Here is a 16,355-nt window from a genome sequence, read left to right on the forward strand (position 1 = left end):
CCTAGTACTTAGAAAGAGCTATAAAGATAAGGAAGCAGTGACAAAAAGACAAGAATAAAGGAACGTTCCTAAAACCACACTTAAAGAAAGAAGCCCAAATCTATCTCACACAAACACACCATATTTCCTCTCATTCATTCTCTATCTCTCAGTGTCTTTTCCTCTCATGTTTTTGATGCCTATCTACAGACACTAAAAATGCCATATGGTTGATCCTGTTGATTCAAATACTAGCAGAATAAGGAACATCTATCAATAATGGCTCATCTCAGATACCCGTAAAAAAGTTAATGTTAGGTTTAAAATCTAAAGTTAACTTTATTGTTGTTTAGTTGCTAAGTCATGTCCCGACTCTTTGTGACCCCATGGACTGTAGCCTGCCAGGCTCCTCTTCAGTTCAGTTCAGTTTAGTTGTTTAGCTGTGTCCGACTCTTTGCGACCCCATGAACTGCAGCATGCCAGGCCTCCCTTTCCATCACCAACTCCCAGAATTTACCCAAACTCTTGTCCATTGAGTTGGTGATGCCATCCAACCATCTCAGCCTCTGTCATCCCCTTCTCCTCCTGCCTTCAATCTTTCCCAACATGAGGGTCTTTTCAAATGAGTCAGCTCTTTGCATCAGGTGGCCAAAATATTGGCGTTTCAGCGTCAACATCAGTCCTTCCAGTGAACATCCAGGACTGACTTCCTTTAGGATGGACTGGTTGGATCTCCTTGCAGTCCAAGGGACTCTCAAGAGCCTTCTCCAACACCACAGTTCAAAAACATCAATTCTTTGGTGCTCAGCTTCCTTTATAGTCCAAATCGCACATCCATACATGACTACTGGAAAAACCATAGCCTTGACTAGACGGACCTTTGTTGACAAAGTAATGTCTCTGCTTTTGAATATGCTGTCTAGGTTGGTCATAACTTTCCTTCCAAGGAGTAGCATCTTTTAATTTCATGGCTGCAATCACCATCTGCAGCGCTTTTGGAGCCCCAAAAAATAAAGTCAGCCACTGTTTCCCCATCTATTTGCCATGAAGTGATGGGACTGGATGCTTTATCTTAGTTTTCTGAATGTTGAGCTTTAAGTCAATTTTTTCACTCTCCTCTTTCACTTTCATCAAGAGGCTCTTTAGTTCTTCTTCACTTTCTGCCATAAGGGTGCTGTCATCTGCGTATCTGAGGTTATTGATATTTCTCCCGGCAACCCTGATTCTAGCTTGTGCTTCTTCCAGCCCAGCGTTTCTCATGATGTACTCTGCATAGAAGTTAAATAAGCAGGGTGACAATATACAGCCTTGACGTACTCCTTTTCCTATTTGGAACCAGTCTGTTGTTCCATGTCCAGTTCTAACTGTTGCTTCCTGACCTGCCTACAGGATTCTCAAGAGGCAGATCAGGTGGTCTGGTATCCCCATCTCTTTCAGAATTTTCCAGAGTCTATTGTGATCCACACAGTCCAAGGCTTTGGCATAGTCAATAAAGCAGAAATAGATGTTTTTCTGGAACTCTCTTGCTTTTTCCATGATCCAGCAGATGTTGGCAATTTGATCTCTAGTTCCTCTGCCTTTTCTAAAACCAGCTTGAACATCTGGAATTTCATGGTTCACGTCTCTTACCATACCATAAAATTATACATAGAAGATCCAACTAATAACAGTGGGGACAGGGACAAAACAAAGGCCTTTGCTTTGTAAATACATATTTACAGAAACAAAGAATGTTGTGAAATGATTTGCTCTCCTGCCACATAGGGGCCATTCACTCAAACAACTGGGACCAAGGGCTAGAACATTCTAGAGCAAACTGCCAAAAATACATTTCTCCTCCAGTGTTCTTAGCAATTTCATCTGCAACTGTCTGCTGAGAAGAAAGCCCTTCCAACTCACCTCAAGAACCTGCACTCTTAATTACCTTAGTCCCCAGAAAGCAGCTAGTCCATTATCACTGGCTCAGTCACAAAGGCAGTCCCTCCAAGCCGTCTTCAAAAGGCTCAAGTAAGTACTTGGCATAATTCATTAAGAAAGAGAAAAATATCAACGTAATTAACAAGAAAAAAGATTGTCTAAGCGTTTCCCAAAACAACATTCAAAATAAGGTTATCTGATATATATAAGATCTCTCTCAACGAACTCAAAATTATGAGGTTCCTCAAGTTGGCTGTCGCATTCCTATAAATATTAGCCTTTACAAAGAATGAGACCCCATACCTAGGAGGCCTTAACTGACACTCCCAGAGTATGCACCCACCAAAGAGATCCTTCTATTTCACATTCCAGATTCAGGACAGAGAGTTGGGCTCAAAGTTGACTCCTTTTCCCTAGGAGTCATACTCCATAGATTGTTCGTTATCTGAGCCAATAAAAACAGGCCACAATCAGCAGTTCCTACCCTGCTGGGAGAAAATGAGATGCAAAAGACAGGGCACAGGCCAAGAATACTTTCCACAAACCAACACTGACTCCTGATGTAAAAGAACACACCTAAGAACTCTTTCATACACTCAAAGTACTGTGTCCTTCTCTCAGAAATCATATACCTCCAAAACAAGTTTTCACTAATTAGTCCTCTTACTTTTGTACCTTTACTTCTAGTTATAAAGCTCAACATGCAGGCATTAAGAGCCAGTAAGCTCTGAGTGCTCACATTTTGAGGATAGAAAAAGAAATAGCTGTGGGCTATTAGCTCAGCAAAGAATAGAGCAGGTTCTAGAATGCTGTATTTACCACTTACATGTGAAAAAAAATCTCTCACAAAGGAAATGTATGCATATAAAGTTTAAATACAGACTTTCCCCCACTATCACCTAGTCCTAACTCCAGATATGAAGAAGTGGACAAAACTAGGGTCCTTTTTCTAATTCCTCCTTTCTCAGGAAATACGTGAAATTCTTCCCTTTAGTGTGTTATTTTGGCAAATAAAGTTTACTGGAGTATTGCATGTATACATTATTTAAGGGCTACCTAAGTAATATTCATATATTACACAAATTTATATTATAAACTTGAACAACTTCTAATTCTGATAGGATATATATGGTAAGCCCTAGAGCAACCACTAAAGAACAGTGAAAAAATCATTAAAGAAATTAAAGTGCTATATTAGAAAATGTCTACTTCATGCAAAAGAATGCAGTTAAGGTACAGAAGAAAAAAAAAGACCTGAGACACAGAGAAAACTAGAAATAAAATGGCAGACATAAGTCCAATTATATCAATAACAGCATTAAATATGAAAGTAATAAACAATCCAATCAAAAGGTGGAGATTATCAGACTGGATAAAGTAGATAAGATCCAACAAATGTCATCTACTAGAGACATATTTTAAATTTAAAGGTATAAACAAAATGAGCAAAAAAGATATGTCATGAAAGAAATGAAAGCAGAGAAAATTCAATAATAAAAATTGGAGACTGCAATACCCATTCTTTAATAATGAAGAGAACAACTAGGCAGAAGATTAACACAAAATAGGAGACTTGAACAATATTATAAATCAATTAGATCTAACATAGAACAGTACCCACAACCATAACAAACTATGTTTTCTTCAAGTGCATATGAAACATTCTCCAGGATACATCATACACTAGGCCATAAAACAAACCTCAATAAATTTAAAATGACAGAAATCATACAAAGTATGTTCTCTGACCAAGTTTCTTTCTATTATTGATTTCTAATTTCATTCTACTGTGGTCAGAGAATATACTTCATATTATTTCTACCATTTAAAACTTATTGAGATTTGTCTTATGGAAGAGAAAACTAAGCTTAATGCAAGAAGGAAGAAAATTTAAAACACCAAGAATGGAAGTGAATGAAATACAGAATAGAAAAACAAAAGAGAAAAAAAATCAATAAAACCAAAAGCTGATTCTTTGAAAGATCAACAAAACTGACAAATCTTTAGCTAGACTAACAAAGAAAAAAGAGGAAATTCAAATTAGTAGAATCAGATATAAAGGACAGCACATTACTACTTACCTTACAGATTAAAAAAAGATTATAAAGAAACACTATGAACAACTCTATGTCAATAAATTAGACCACTTAGACAAAATGAACAGATTTCTAGGAAGACAAAAACTGCCAAAACTGACTCAAGAAATAGACAATTTGAATAGACCTAAGTGAAGAGGAACTAAAAAGCCTCTTGATGAAGGTGAAAGTGGAGAGTGAAAAAGTTGGCTTAAAGCTCAACATTCAGAAAACGAAGATCATGGCATCCAGTCCCATCACTTCATGGGAAACAGATGGGGAAACAGTGGAAACAGTGTCAGACTATTTTTCCGGGCTCCAAAATCACTGCAGATGGTGACTGCAGCCATGAAATTAAAAGACACTTACTCCTTGGAAGGAAAGTTATGACCAACCTAGATAGCATATTCAAAAGCAGAGACATTACTTTGCCAACAAAGGTCCATCTAGTCAAGGCTGTGGTTTTTCCTGTGGTCATGTATGGATGTGAGAGTTGGACTGTGAAGAAGGCTGAGCGCCGAAGAATTGATGCTTTTGAACTGTGGTGTTGGAGAAGACTCTTGAGAGTCCCTTGGACTGCAAGGACATCCAACCAGTCCATTCTGAAGGAGATCAGCCCTGGGATTTCTTTGGAAGGAATGATGAGAAAGCTGAAACTCCAGTACTCTGGCCACCTTATGCGAAGAGTTGACTCATTGGAAAAGGCTCTGATGCTGGGAGGGATTGGGGGCAAGAGGAGAAGGGGACGACAGAGGATGAGATGGCTGGATGGCATCACTGACTCAATGGACATGAGTCTGAGTGAACTCCGGGAGTTGGTGATGGACAGGGAGGCCTGGCGTGCTACGATCCATGGGGTCGCAAAGAGTTGGACATGACTGAGCAACTGATCTGATCTGATCTGATAATGAACAAAGACAATGAATTACAACTTCAGAAAAACCACCTGTGAAAAAGAGCCCAGGCCCTGGTGGCTTCACTGATTAACTGAACCAAAGATTTAAAGAAGAATTTATACTAACTTTTCACAAAGTCTTCAAAAAACGAGACAGGATCACTTCCCCAACTCATTCTATGAGGCCAGCATTACCCTGATATCAAAATCAAAGACATCACCGGACAACCAGCAGTCGAGTAAGCAGATGCATAGGGATCACTGGGCAGCAACGCCTTGCTACCTGACCCAATCCTCCTGGTGTGCATTTCTCTGCTCTAGGCCATGGACCGCAGACTGGACCCGAAAACATTTTTTCCCCAAACATCCCTGGATGAGGTAAAACTGCCAAGAGAGGACAGATTCCTCCTGAACACATGTGGGGACAGTTCTGAGCAACAGAATTAGCTTCCAAAGTTTACTTCAGGCTGGCCTTAGCCAGTGAAAACACCTTTTCACCATCATCTTCAGTCAGTATCATAACCTTTGTGCAGGCATGACTGAAGTTTCTTTCCCCCTGCGGCTCACTGCCACCACAATGAAGGGACATCCCTAAGTAAGATGAGTAAAAATATGATAATATTTAAAACAAAAACAAATAACTCCCCCCAAAGCCCAAAGGCATCACAAGAAAAGAACACTACAGAGCAGCTTCTCTTATGAATATGGACACAAAAATTCTTCAGAAAAATATTAGCAATCTGAATCCAGCAACATATAGAAAGAATCATAAGCCATAAGTGAGATTTATCCTAGGAATACAAGATTGGTTTGATATCTGAAAATCAATTAAACTACATCAATAGCATAAGAAGCAAAAACCACATGACCATCTCAACAGATGCACAAAGAGTGACAAAACCCAACACCCTCTTGAGGAGAAAAGGGAACACTCCTACACTATTGGTGGGAATGTAAATTGGTACAGCCACTATGAAGAACAGTATGGAGGTTCCTTAAAAAACTAAAAATAGAACTGTCATATGACCCTGCAACCCCACTCCTGGGCATATGTTCTGGAGAAACACATGACCTGAAAGGATACATACACCCCAATGTTCATTGCAGCACTGTTTACAAAAGCCAAGACATGGAAGCAACCTAAATGTCCATTGACAGAGGAATGGATAAAGAAGATGTAGCACATATATATACAATGGAATATTACTCAGCCATTAAAAAGAATGAAATAATGCCATTTGTAGCAACACAGATGGGTCTGGAGAGTGTCACACTGAGTGAAGTTAAGTCAGACAGCTAAGGAGAAATATGGTATGACATCCCTTACATGTAAAATCTAAAAAGAAATGATACAAATGAACTTACAAAACAGAGACTCACAGACTTAGAAAATGAACTTATGTTTGCCAGGGAAAACAGAATTTAGGGAGTTTGGGAAGGTTATGTATATACTGCTATATTCAAAATGGATAACCAACAAGGACCTACTATATAGCACATGGAACTCTACTCAATGTTATGTGCCAGCCTAGACGGGAGGGCGGTTTGAGGGAGAATGGATATCTGTATATGTATAGCGGAGCCCCTTTGCTATTCACCTGAAACTACCATAACACTGTTAATCAGCTGTATCCCAATCAAAACAAAAAGTTTATAAAGTTAAAAAATAAACAAAACCAACACCCTCTCAAGGTAAAACAAAACAAGCACACACACAAACACACACACACAAAACAAAACCAGAAACTATTAACAGATATAGAAAGGAACTTCCTTAGCCTAAGAAAGGGCATGTGTCCAAAAAAAAAAAAAAAAAAAAAAAATCCACAGCTGTTTTTAATAAAATATTAGAAAGACAAAAATTTTAAATACCTATAATCTCTCCAACCAGAGATATGAACACATTGGTTAGTTTCCTTTCATATTCTCTTTTTCTTTCTTTTTGGCCCCTACTTGAGGCATGACAGATAGATCTTAGTTACCTGACCAGTGATCGAACCAATGCCCCCTGCATCAGGAGCCCAGAATCTTAGCCACTGGACCACCAAGGAAGTTTGAAATAATATCATTTTGTATCTCTGGTCCCTTCTAAGTCCACATGAAGGGGAGTGAATGGAACTGAACAAAGTTCCATATGGAAGGTATTCGGTTGATTAGAATGAAGTCTTGTGCAGAGCATCAGAACCAAGGCTGGTAAGACCCCAGATGTGCACACTCAGGACAGCAATTTTTTTAAAAGATAATAATAATGAACAATTATATAGCAGTGACTATATACCAGGTACTATTCTAAGTGCTTTTCAATACTGTCATTTAATCATCTCAACAATGACACAGGTTCCATTACTATCCTCACCTTACAGATGTGGAAACTCAAGCAAAAAGTGGTTAAATAACTTCTTCAAAGTAAGCAAGCAGTACAGCTCAGACTTAAAGTCAGACAATCTAACTCCAGAGTCCCTGTTCTTAATCAAGCAAAGGAATAGCAAACTTAAAAACCAAAAGGAATGAAGACATGCAGAAAAAAATGTGACGTCTCCATTTTTATACCTTATAAGTTAAGTTCCAAACTCAGTGATTCAAATTTAGAAATTAGAGTTGTGGTTATCTCAAAAAGAACAAAGTAGGTACTGGGCAAACTGGATCTCCAACTCCAAAAAAAACGAAGTTGGACTCTATCCTTACACTATGTTAAAAACGTCCCTCAAAATGGATCAAATAGCTAAATGTAAAAGCTAAAACTATAATACTCTTCAAGAAACACAGGGGAAAAGCTTCATGACTTGCACTGACAACAATTTCTTGGATATAACACCAAAAGCACTGACAACAAAAGAAAAAATAGGTGGAAAGGGCGAAAGTATTTGCAAACTGTAAGGCAGGATATTGGTATCCAGAATACATAAAGCATTTCTAAAACTCAACAACAACAACAAAACACAATTTAAAAACCCGCAAAGGACTTGAGTAGATATTTCTCCAAGGAAGATACACAAATTTGGGCCAATAAGCACATGAAAAGATACTCAACACTACTAGTTATCAGGGAATTGCAAATCAAAAATCACAGTGAGATACACTTCACACTTACAGGGATGGTTGTGAGTCTAAAAAACAGAAAATAACAAGTGCTGGCAAGACTGTGGAGAAATTGGAAACTTTGTGTCTCATTGATGGAAATGTAAAATGGTGTGGCTGCTGTGGAAAAAGGTATGATGGTTCCTCAAAGTACTAAAAATAGAATTACCATATGGTCCAACAATCCGACTTCTCAGTATATACCCTAAAAGTGAAAGCATATCCTCAAATATTTGTACACCCATGTTCACAGCAGCACTATTTACAATAGCCAAAAGGTGGAGGATGCAACTATTTATCAATGGATAAATGCATAAAGAAAATGAAATAAATAAATACACAATGGAATACTGAATTTTATCTTTAAAACAAGGAAAGAAATTCTGATATATGCTATGACATGGGAGAACCTTGTGGATATTATGCTAAGTAAAAAAGCCAGTCACAAAAGGATAAATAGTGTATAATTCCTCTTATATGAAGTTTCTAGAGTAGACAGAAAGTAGAATGGTGATTGCCAGGACTTGGGAAGAGGAGGGAATGAGAAATTATTGCTTAATGAGTACAGTTTCAGTAGGGGAAGATGAAAATGCTCTGGAGATGGTTGGTGGAGGTGATGGTTGCACAACAGTGTGAATGTACTTAATGCCAAAGAACTGCAGACTTAAGGGTTAAAAATGGTAAATGTTATGTTACAAATATTTGCTCACAATTTTTTTTAAAAAAGCAAAGTGGAAGTCAGGTTGCAGTAAGGAAGGGTTTTATATGCTAAAGTAACACTTTAAAATCACAGCAGCCCCAATTTTTAAAAATCTTAATATTTCATTATGTATACCTGCATCTCCTAAACCAAGACTTCTTTACTGCACTGCAGTTGACCAAACTCAGATATGACCTAACGCAAAAACCTCTCTGCAGCATAAACCAAGTTATGGCAAAAGAGATGATAAACCACATGGGATTCAGTGTTTGGCTTTTCATTTCTAGCTGCTACAGTCTTAAGAGATTGGGAAACAGCAACTATTAAAATAATATGTAATGTTCCCAGCCACTGGGGAAACAGTATTGCAGCAGCCTCATTATGGTGCTTTGTTTTAATCTGCATAATACTTTTCATCCTCTGTAATGTGAGATCTGCAGGGTCTGATTAACAGAAGAAAGGTCATTACTGATAAGTTCTGATCCCAGGAATAATTTGAGCCTGCCTGTCACTTTGGAGTAGACAATTGGATGTACTCCTTGCTACTCAAGAGTCATCTGCCCAATATTTCTGCTCCTAACATTAATCATATTAATCCATATTTACTATTCACTAGACTAGGTTGCCGGAGAAGGCAATGGCAACCACTCCAGTACTCTTGCCTAGAAAATCCCATGGATGGAGGAGCCTGGTAGGCTGCAGTCCATGGGGTCGCTACGAGTCGGACATGACTGAGCGACTTCACTTTCACTTTTCACTTTCATGCATTGGAGAAGGAAATGGCAACCCACTCCAGTGTTCTTGCCTGGAGAATCCCAGGGACGGGGGAGCCTGGTGGGCTGCCGTCTATGGGGTCGCACAGAGTCGGACATGACTGAAGCGACTTAGCAGCAGCAGACTAGGTTGCTTTATCATCATTCCTTCCAGAGAACACCCAGGACTGATCTCCTTTAGAATGATGCTGGGAGGGATTGGGGGCACGAGGAAAAGGGGATGACAGAGCATGAGATGGCTGGATGGCATCACCAACTCGATGGACGTGAGTTTGAGTGAACTCCGGCAGTTGGTGATGGACAGGGAGGCCTGGCGTGCTGCAATTCATGGGGTCGCAGAGTCGGACAGGACTGAACGACTGAACTGAACTGAGACTAGGTTGCATCTTTCAGCTGAAGTGCTTGGTGTCAAACTGCTCTTCCTCTCAACTCATCAGTATCCATTCTGATAAGAGAGCTGTGACTAAGAGGCAAATTTTGCAGCCCAAACAGGTGCACGAGCAAAGGGATTCGGGGGAATTTTGCCTGGCTGAGACCTTCCATCCCCTTTCCAATCCTAACTCTGTGGCCATCAATAGTGAATGTACCCTCCCTGATTACTGCCTGAGGGTGTTTCACACCTCCCTCTCTATGACATTCAGAATTCTGTACATAGCCCACTCCAAAGGGTATTATTCTCAATGAACCCCCTTAGACAGAGGCTGCTGAATTTTTCTTTTCCTTAGAGTCCCCAGCAGAGTGTACACTTAAAGCATTCTTTTTTTTTTTTTTTTTTTTTTTTTGAGGGAGAATTTTTTTAGGATGAAAGAATACAGCTACATAAGCACTAAGCAGGAGGGGAGAGTACGCCTCAGCATTGGAACAAAAAGACCACTGGAGCAAACAGAGGACAGCAGGCAAACTCACCAGGAGAACAGTTAAAAGAGACTTACAAAGAAATGCACTTAATTCTCATTCCAAACCACAAGCTTGTCACTAACCCCAGCAATATCTAAAAAGTCATTCTCAAAGACCAACTAAACTTTGGCTTAATGTATTTCAAATAAAGGGAAAAATTAATATATTAATCACAGAGTTCAAACTTGATCCACCTTAAGAAAATCACAGATCAGGAGAAAAGCCCATCTGCAGTGATTCAGTCTCTATTTCTGTGAGCAACCAGAGAATAGGATGTGAACTCGGTGCTAATAAAGTGTTCATTAAGTGAAAAGCATTAATATGTTAACATGAAGAGATTCATTAGGGGCTTCAAATTACTTACCTTGAAAGTTGTTTGGTTAGATGAAGGTCAGATTTCAGTCTAACATTTTTCTTTTTCTCCTTTGACTAATTAGGTTGAAAGTCAGCAGACATCTTCCCTTAAGTACAAGGCCTCAGTGGGGTAGCCTGCTCAGTGGTGGCATGAAATACTTAGCATAGAAGTGTCCAAGCAAAAGTATCAAATGTTTTCCTTCTAGCCTTGCACATAGTCCCTCAGAATGTTTTCCTTCTACCCTTGCACATAGTCCCATATTTTTCCTTTGAGGATCGGCAGATCTGTGAAGGCAGCTTAAAGTAACAATTATACCAAATGGAATTTTAAAGGTGGAGACATACTATTTTATTTTCCTTGTGGCAAAGCAATGCAACATCCCTAGAGGGGAAGGAACAAACATAAGGCCCTGTATATTAATGACATCAGGTGTTTCAATAAAAATAGCAGTTTCTAAGCAGCTGCATTTTAAGAATCTCTCTGAAGGATCAAACAGGAAGAGAGAGACAAATTGTTTAAACACAAATAACTTTGACAATTAGAGAACTAGCATGACTAAGCCAAGGAAGACAAGTGAAAAGCAAACAGACTGACACTTGAGCAAATTTAGGCCTCCAAGAAAGTGGAAGTACTTTTAATTTTCAGTCACAATCTAAACTCAAAAAAAAAAAAAAATGGTCTGCAGTCTTCCTGCAGCTTCTCATTTGCTGGTGAGATACTGTTAGGGTTGCCATTACATGCAGTACATTCCAGAAGATCCCAAAGACATAACTTGTATCTGTCATCAACTGGCAAACCAGTCTCAGAGGCTCTTCCAGCTGTTAGGTGTCTGAAAATTTCACATGCAACCTAATCCCTTCCCATGATTATCAAATAACATACTAGAGAAGAGGTGGCTAAGTTTGTTCACTTTGCTTTAGAATCCTTTTCGGGGGCTTCCCCAGTGGTCTAGTAGTTAAGACTCCGTGGCTTCAATCACTGGTTGGGGAAGTTCTGTATGCCTTGAGGTGCAGCCAAATTTAAAAAATATCCTTTCCAGGTGTTGCTGCTGCTGCTAAGTCACTTCAGTCATGTCCGACTCTGTGCGACCCCACAGACGGCAGCCCACCAGGCTCTCCCGTCCCTGGGATTCTCCAGGCAAGAACACTGGAGTGGGTTGCCATTTCCTTCTCCAATGCAGGAAAGTAAAAAGTGAAAGTGAAGTAGCTCAGTCGTGTCCAACTCTTAGCGACCCCATGGACTGCAGCCCACCAGGCTCCTCCGTCCATGGGATTTTTCAGGCAAGAGTACTGGAGTGGGGTGCCACTGCCTAATAGTGTCATATATCCTGTGTTTCTGGCCTCTCTGTGCTACATAATCTCCCCCTTCCTCAATGAAGCTGTGAGCCATGCTGTGCAGGGCATCCCAAGATGGACAGGTCATAACAGAGAGTTCTAACAAAATGTCCACTGGAGGAGGGAATGACGAACCACTCCAGTATTCCTGCCTCAAGAACCCCATGAACAGTATAAAAAGGCAAAAAGATACGACACCAGAAGAGGAGCTCCCCAGGTCAGAAGATGTCCAGTATGCTACTGGGAAAGAGTGGAGAAATAGCTCCATAAATAATTAAGAGGCTGAGCCAAAGCAAAATTGATGCACAGATGTGATTGTGTCTGTTGATGAAAGTAAAGTCTGATGCTGTAAAGAACAATATTGTACAGCAAAGGACTGATGCTGAAACTGAAATTCCAATACTTTGGCCACCTGATGTGAAAAGCTGACTCACTATAAAAGACCCTGATACTGGAAAAGATTGAGGGCAGGAGGAGAAGGGGACGACAGAGGATGAAATGGTTGGATAGCATCACTGACTCAATGGACATAAGTCTGAACAAATTCTGGGAGACAGTGAAGGACAGGGAAACCTGGCATGCTGCAGCCCATGGGATCACAAAGAGCCAGACAGGACTGAGCGCCTGAACACGACAACAGTGCGAATGCGTACTTCTTAGGCATACCACATTTTTGCCCTCAGAGAAAAGAATACTCCTTGGACCACTGTTATTCAAAGCATCAAAGCCTACCCACAAAGAAAAGCAAAACATCTTTTAAGGGTAACATATTAACATATATAAAAGAGATAAATGAAGACACACATAGGAAACACTCTAAATGCTCAAAATACTAACCCTGAAAAACAGCATGGCAATTCCACAAAACACTAAACATAGGTGTGCTCCACGCCCACCAGAGACGCTCAGAGGGCTCAAACAAAACCTTGTGCGCGCCAGGACCCAGAGGCCCCACAGAGACTGAGCCAGACCTGCCTTTGAGTGTTTGAGTGTCTCCTGCAAAGGCATGGGTCAGTAGTGGCCTGCCGCAGGGACAGGGGCTCTGGCTGCAGCAGACCTGCGTCACACAAAGTGCGGCATAAATCCTCTTGGAGGAGGTCGCCATTAGTTCCACCACAGACCTGCCAAGCAGACTGCAGAACAATTACACCAAAGAAATTCTCGCACTGTTAAGAACAGATTTCCAACAGATTTCCCAACCTGGAGATCTAGCAAAGAGATTGAGAACCCCCAGGGAATTTGACTTTGGAAGTCAGTGGGATTTGATTACAAAACTTTCACAGGACTGGGTAAACAGACTCTTGGAGGGTACAAACAAAACCTGTGCACACAAGGAGCCAGGAGAGAGGAACAGTGTCCTCACAAGAGACTGAGCCATAGGTGACTGTCAGTGTCCAAGAGTCTCTGGCGGAGGCATGGGTCGACAGCGGCCTGCTGCAGGGTCAGGGGCACTGAATACAACAGTGTGTGCACAAGTTCTTCTGAAGGAGGGGCCATTACCTTCATTACCCCTACCATAGTTTGGCCTCAGGCCAAACAACTGAAAGGGAACACAGCCCCACCAATCAACAGAAAATTGGATGAAAGATTTACAGAGCATGGTCCCGCCCATCAGAACAAGACCCAGTTTCCCCAACAGTCAGTCGTTCTCATCTGGAAGCTTCCATAAGCCTCTTATCCTTATCCATCAGAAAGCCGACAAAATGAAAACCACAACCACAGAAAACTAACCAAACTGACCACATGGACCACAGCCTTGTCTAACTCAATGAAACTATGAACCATGCTGGGTAAGGCCACCCAAGGACAGGTCATAGTGGAGAGTTCTGACAAAACATGGTTTACTAGAGAAGGGAATGGCAAACCACTTCAATATTCTTGCCTTGAGAACCCCATGAACAGTATGAAAAGGCAAAAAGGTATGATACTGAAAGATGAACTTCCCAGGTCGGTAGGTGTCCAATATGCTACTGAAGAAGAGTGGAGAAATAACTCCAGAAAGAATGAAGAGGCTGGGCCAAAGCAAAACAGTGACCAGTTGTGAATGTGACTGATGATGGAAGTAAAGTCCGATGCTGTAAAAAAACAATATTGCACAGGAACCTGGAATGTTAGGTCCATGAATCAAGGTACATTGGAAGTGGTCAAACAGGAGATGGCAAGAGTGAACATCGACATTTTAGGCATCAGTGAACTAAAATGGACTGGAATGGGCGAATTAAATTCAGATAACCATTATACCTACTACTGTGGGCAAGAATCTCTTAGAAGAAATGGAGTAGCCATCATAGTCAACAAAGGAGTCTGAAATGCAATACTTGGGCACACTCTCAAAAATTACAGAATGATCTCTGTTTGTTTTCATTCAGTATCACAGTAATCCAAGTCTATGCCCCAACCAGTAGCGCTGAAGAAGTTGAACAGTTATATGATGACCTGCAAGACCATCCTGAAGATAAAGAACATCCTCAAAAAAAAGAAATGCAAAAAGGCAAAATGGTTGTCTGATGAGGCCTTACAAATAGCTGAGAAAAGAAGAGAAGTTAAAGGCAAAGGAGAAAAGGAAAGATATACCCATTTGAATGCAGAGTTCCAAAGAATAGCAAGGAGAGATAAGAAAGCCTTCCTCAGCGATCAATGCAAAGAAATACAGGAAAACAACAGAATAGGAAAGACTAGAGATCTCTTCAAGAAAATGAGAGATACCAAGGGAAAATTTCATGCAAAGATGGGCACAATAAAGGACAGAAATGGTATGGATGCCGGGGTCCAGCCCCGGTGGATCCAGGGAAATTTGAAGGAGAGACGGCTTCGGCAAACTGCATACAATAGCTTTAATTAAATATTAATTAGAGATATAAAGAGTAATAGAATAAAGATAGCTCAGTAGGAAATTCAGCGGAGAAAAGAGGCTGAATAACTTGGTTTACGTGGAAAGCTAATAAAATTCCAAAATAAGGAATTTACATCACCTACATAGGCCGCAGGTGTCCTCCCGTTCTCCCGAAGGAGAGGAGACACTAAGGCCTCCCCGGTCAGATCTTAGAAACCCAGGCATAATTAGTAGGCTTGACGAGCCTCCACGTTCCAGATGGGGATTCAGCCAGAAGGTGAGTGAAAGAACGACAAGGGGAGTATGGACATAATAGAAACAGAAGATATTATGAAGAGGTGGCAAGAAAACACAGAAGAATTATACAAAAAAGAACTTCATGACCCAGATAACCACCATGGTGTGATCACTCACCTAGAACCAGACATCTTGGAGGGTGAAGTCAAATGGGCCTTAGGGAGCATCACTACAAATAAGGCTAATGAAGGTGATGGAATTCCAGTTGAGCTATTTCAAATCCTAAAAGATGATGCTGTGAAAGTACTACATTCAATATGCTAGCAAATTTGGAAAACTCAGCAGTGGCCACAGGACTGGAAAAGGTCACTTTTCATTCCAATCCCAAAGAAAGGCAATGCCAAAGAATGTTCAAACTACTGCACAATTGCACTCATCTCACATGCTAGCAAAATAATGTTGAAAATTCTCCAAGTGAGGCTTCAACAGTACATGAACTGAGAACTTTGAGATGTTCAAGCTGGATTTAGCAAAGGCAGAGGAACCAGAGATCAAACTGCCAACATCCGTTGGATCATAAGAAAAGCAAGAGAGTTCCAAATAAACATCTATTTCTGCTTTATTGACTATGCCAAAGCCTTGGACTGTGTGGATCACAACAAACTGTGAAAAATTCTTAAATAGATGGGAGTATCAGTCCACTTTACCTAGGACTTCCCTGATAGCTCAGTTGGTAAAGAATCTGCCCACAATGCAAGAGACCCTGGTTCGATTCCTGGGTTGGGAAGATCCACTGGAGAAGGGACAGGCTACCCACTCCAGTGTTCTTGGGCTTCCCTTGTGGCTCAGCTGGTAAAGAATCCGCCTGCAATGTGGGAGACCTGGATTTGATCCCTGGGTTGGGAAGATCCCCTGGAGAAGGGAAAGGCTACCCACTCCAGTATTATGGCCTGGAGAATTTGAATCCTAGACTGTATAGTTCATGGGGTGGCAAAGAGTCAGATATGACTTTCACTTTCACTTTACCTGCCTCCTGAGAAATGTGTATGCATGTCATGAAGAAACAGTCAGAACTGGACATGGAACAATGGACTGGTTCCAAACTGGGAAAGGAGTATGACAGGATGTATATTGTCCCCCTGCTTATTAAACTTATATGCAGAGTATATCAAGCAAAATGCTGGGCTGGATGAAGCACAAGCTGGAATCAAGATTGTCGGGAGCAATACCAATAACCTCAGATACACAGATGACACCACCCTTATGGCAGAAAGCGAAGAGT

The 16,355-nt window shown here is 40.7% G+C and overlaps 1 protein-coding gene across 9 annotated transcripts in view; it reads right to left on the reverse strand.

Moving 5' to 3' along the window:
• The window catches only part of ARMH3 (armadillo like helical domain containing 3), a 172,913-nt gene that overhangs the window by 72,375 nt on the left and 84,183 nt on the right, over window positions 1-16,355 (reverse strand). Inside the window, exon 24 of one of the 9 annotated variants that reach the window (XM_055560416.1) lies at window positions 10,739-11,050. The exons of the other annotated variants lie outside the window; for them this stretch is intronic. Within the exon in view, the coding sequence (XP_055416391.1) occupies window positions 10,996-11,050 (55 nt within the window). The 3' untranslated portion in view covers window positions 10,739-10,995. Of the gene's footprint in view, window positions 1-10,738; window positions 11,051-16,355 lie in introns of those variants that run through there. 9 annotated transcript variants of the gene reach the window in all.

The sequence above is a fragment of the Bubalus kerabau genome, chromosome 22 (assembly GCF_029407905.1).
Source record: "Bubalus kerabau isolate K-KA32 ecotype Philippines breed swamp buffalo chromosome 22, PCC_UOA_SB_1v2, whole genome shotgun sequence".
In the NCBI taxonomy this organism is placed as follows: domain Eukaryota; kingdom Metazoa; phylum Chordata; class Mammalia; order Artiodactyla; family Bovidae; genus Bubalus; species Bubalus kerabau.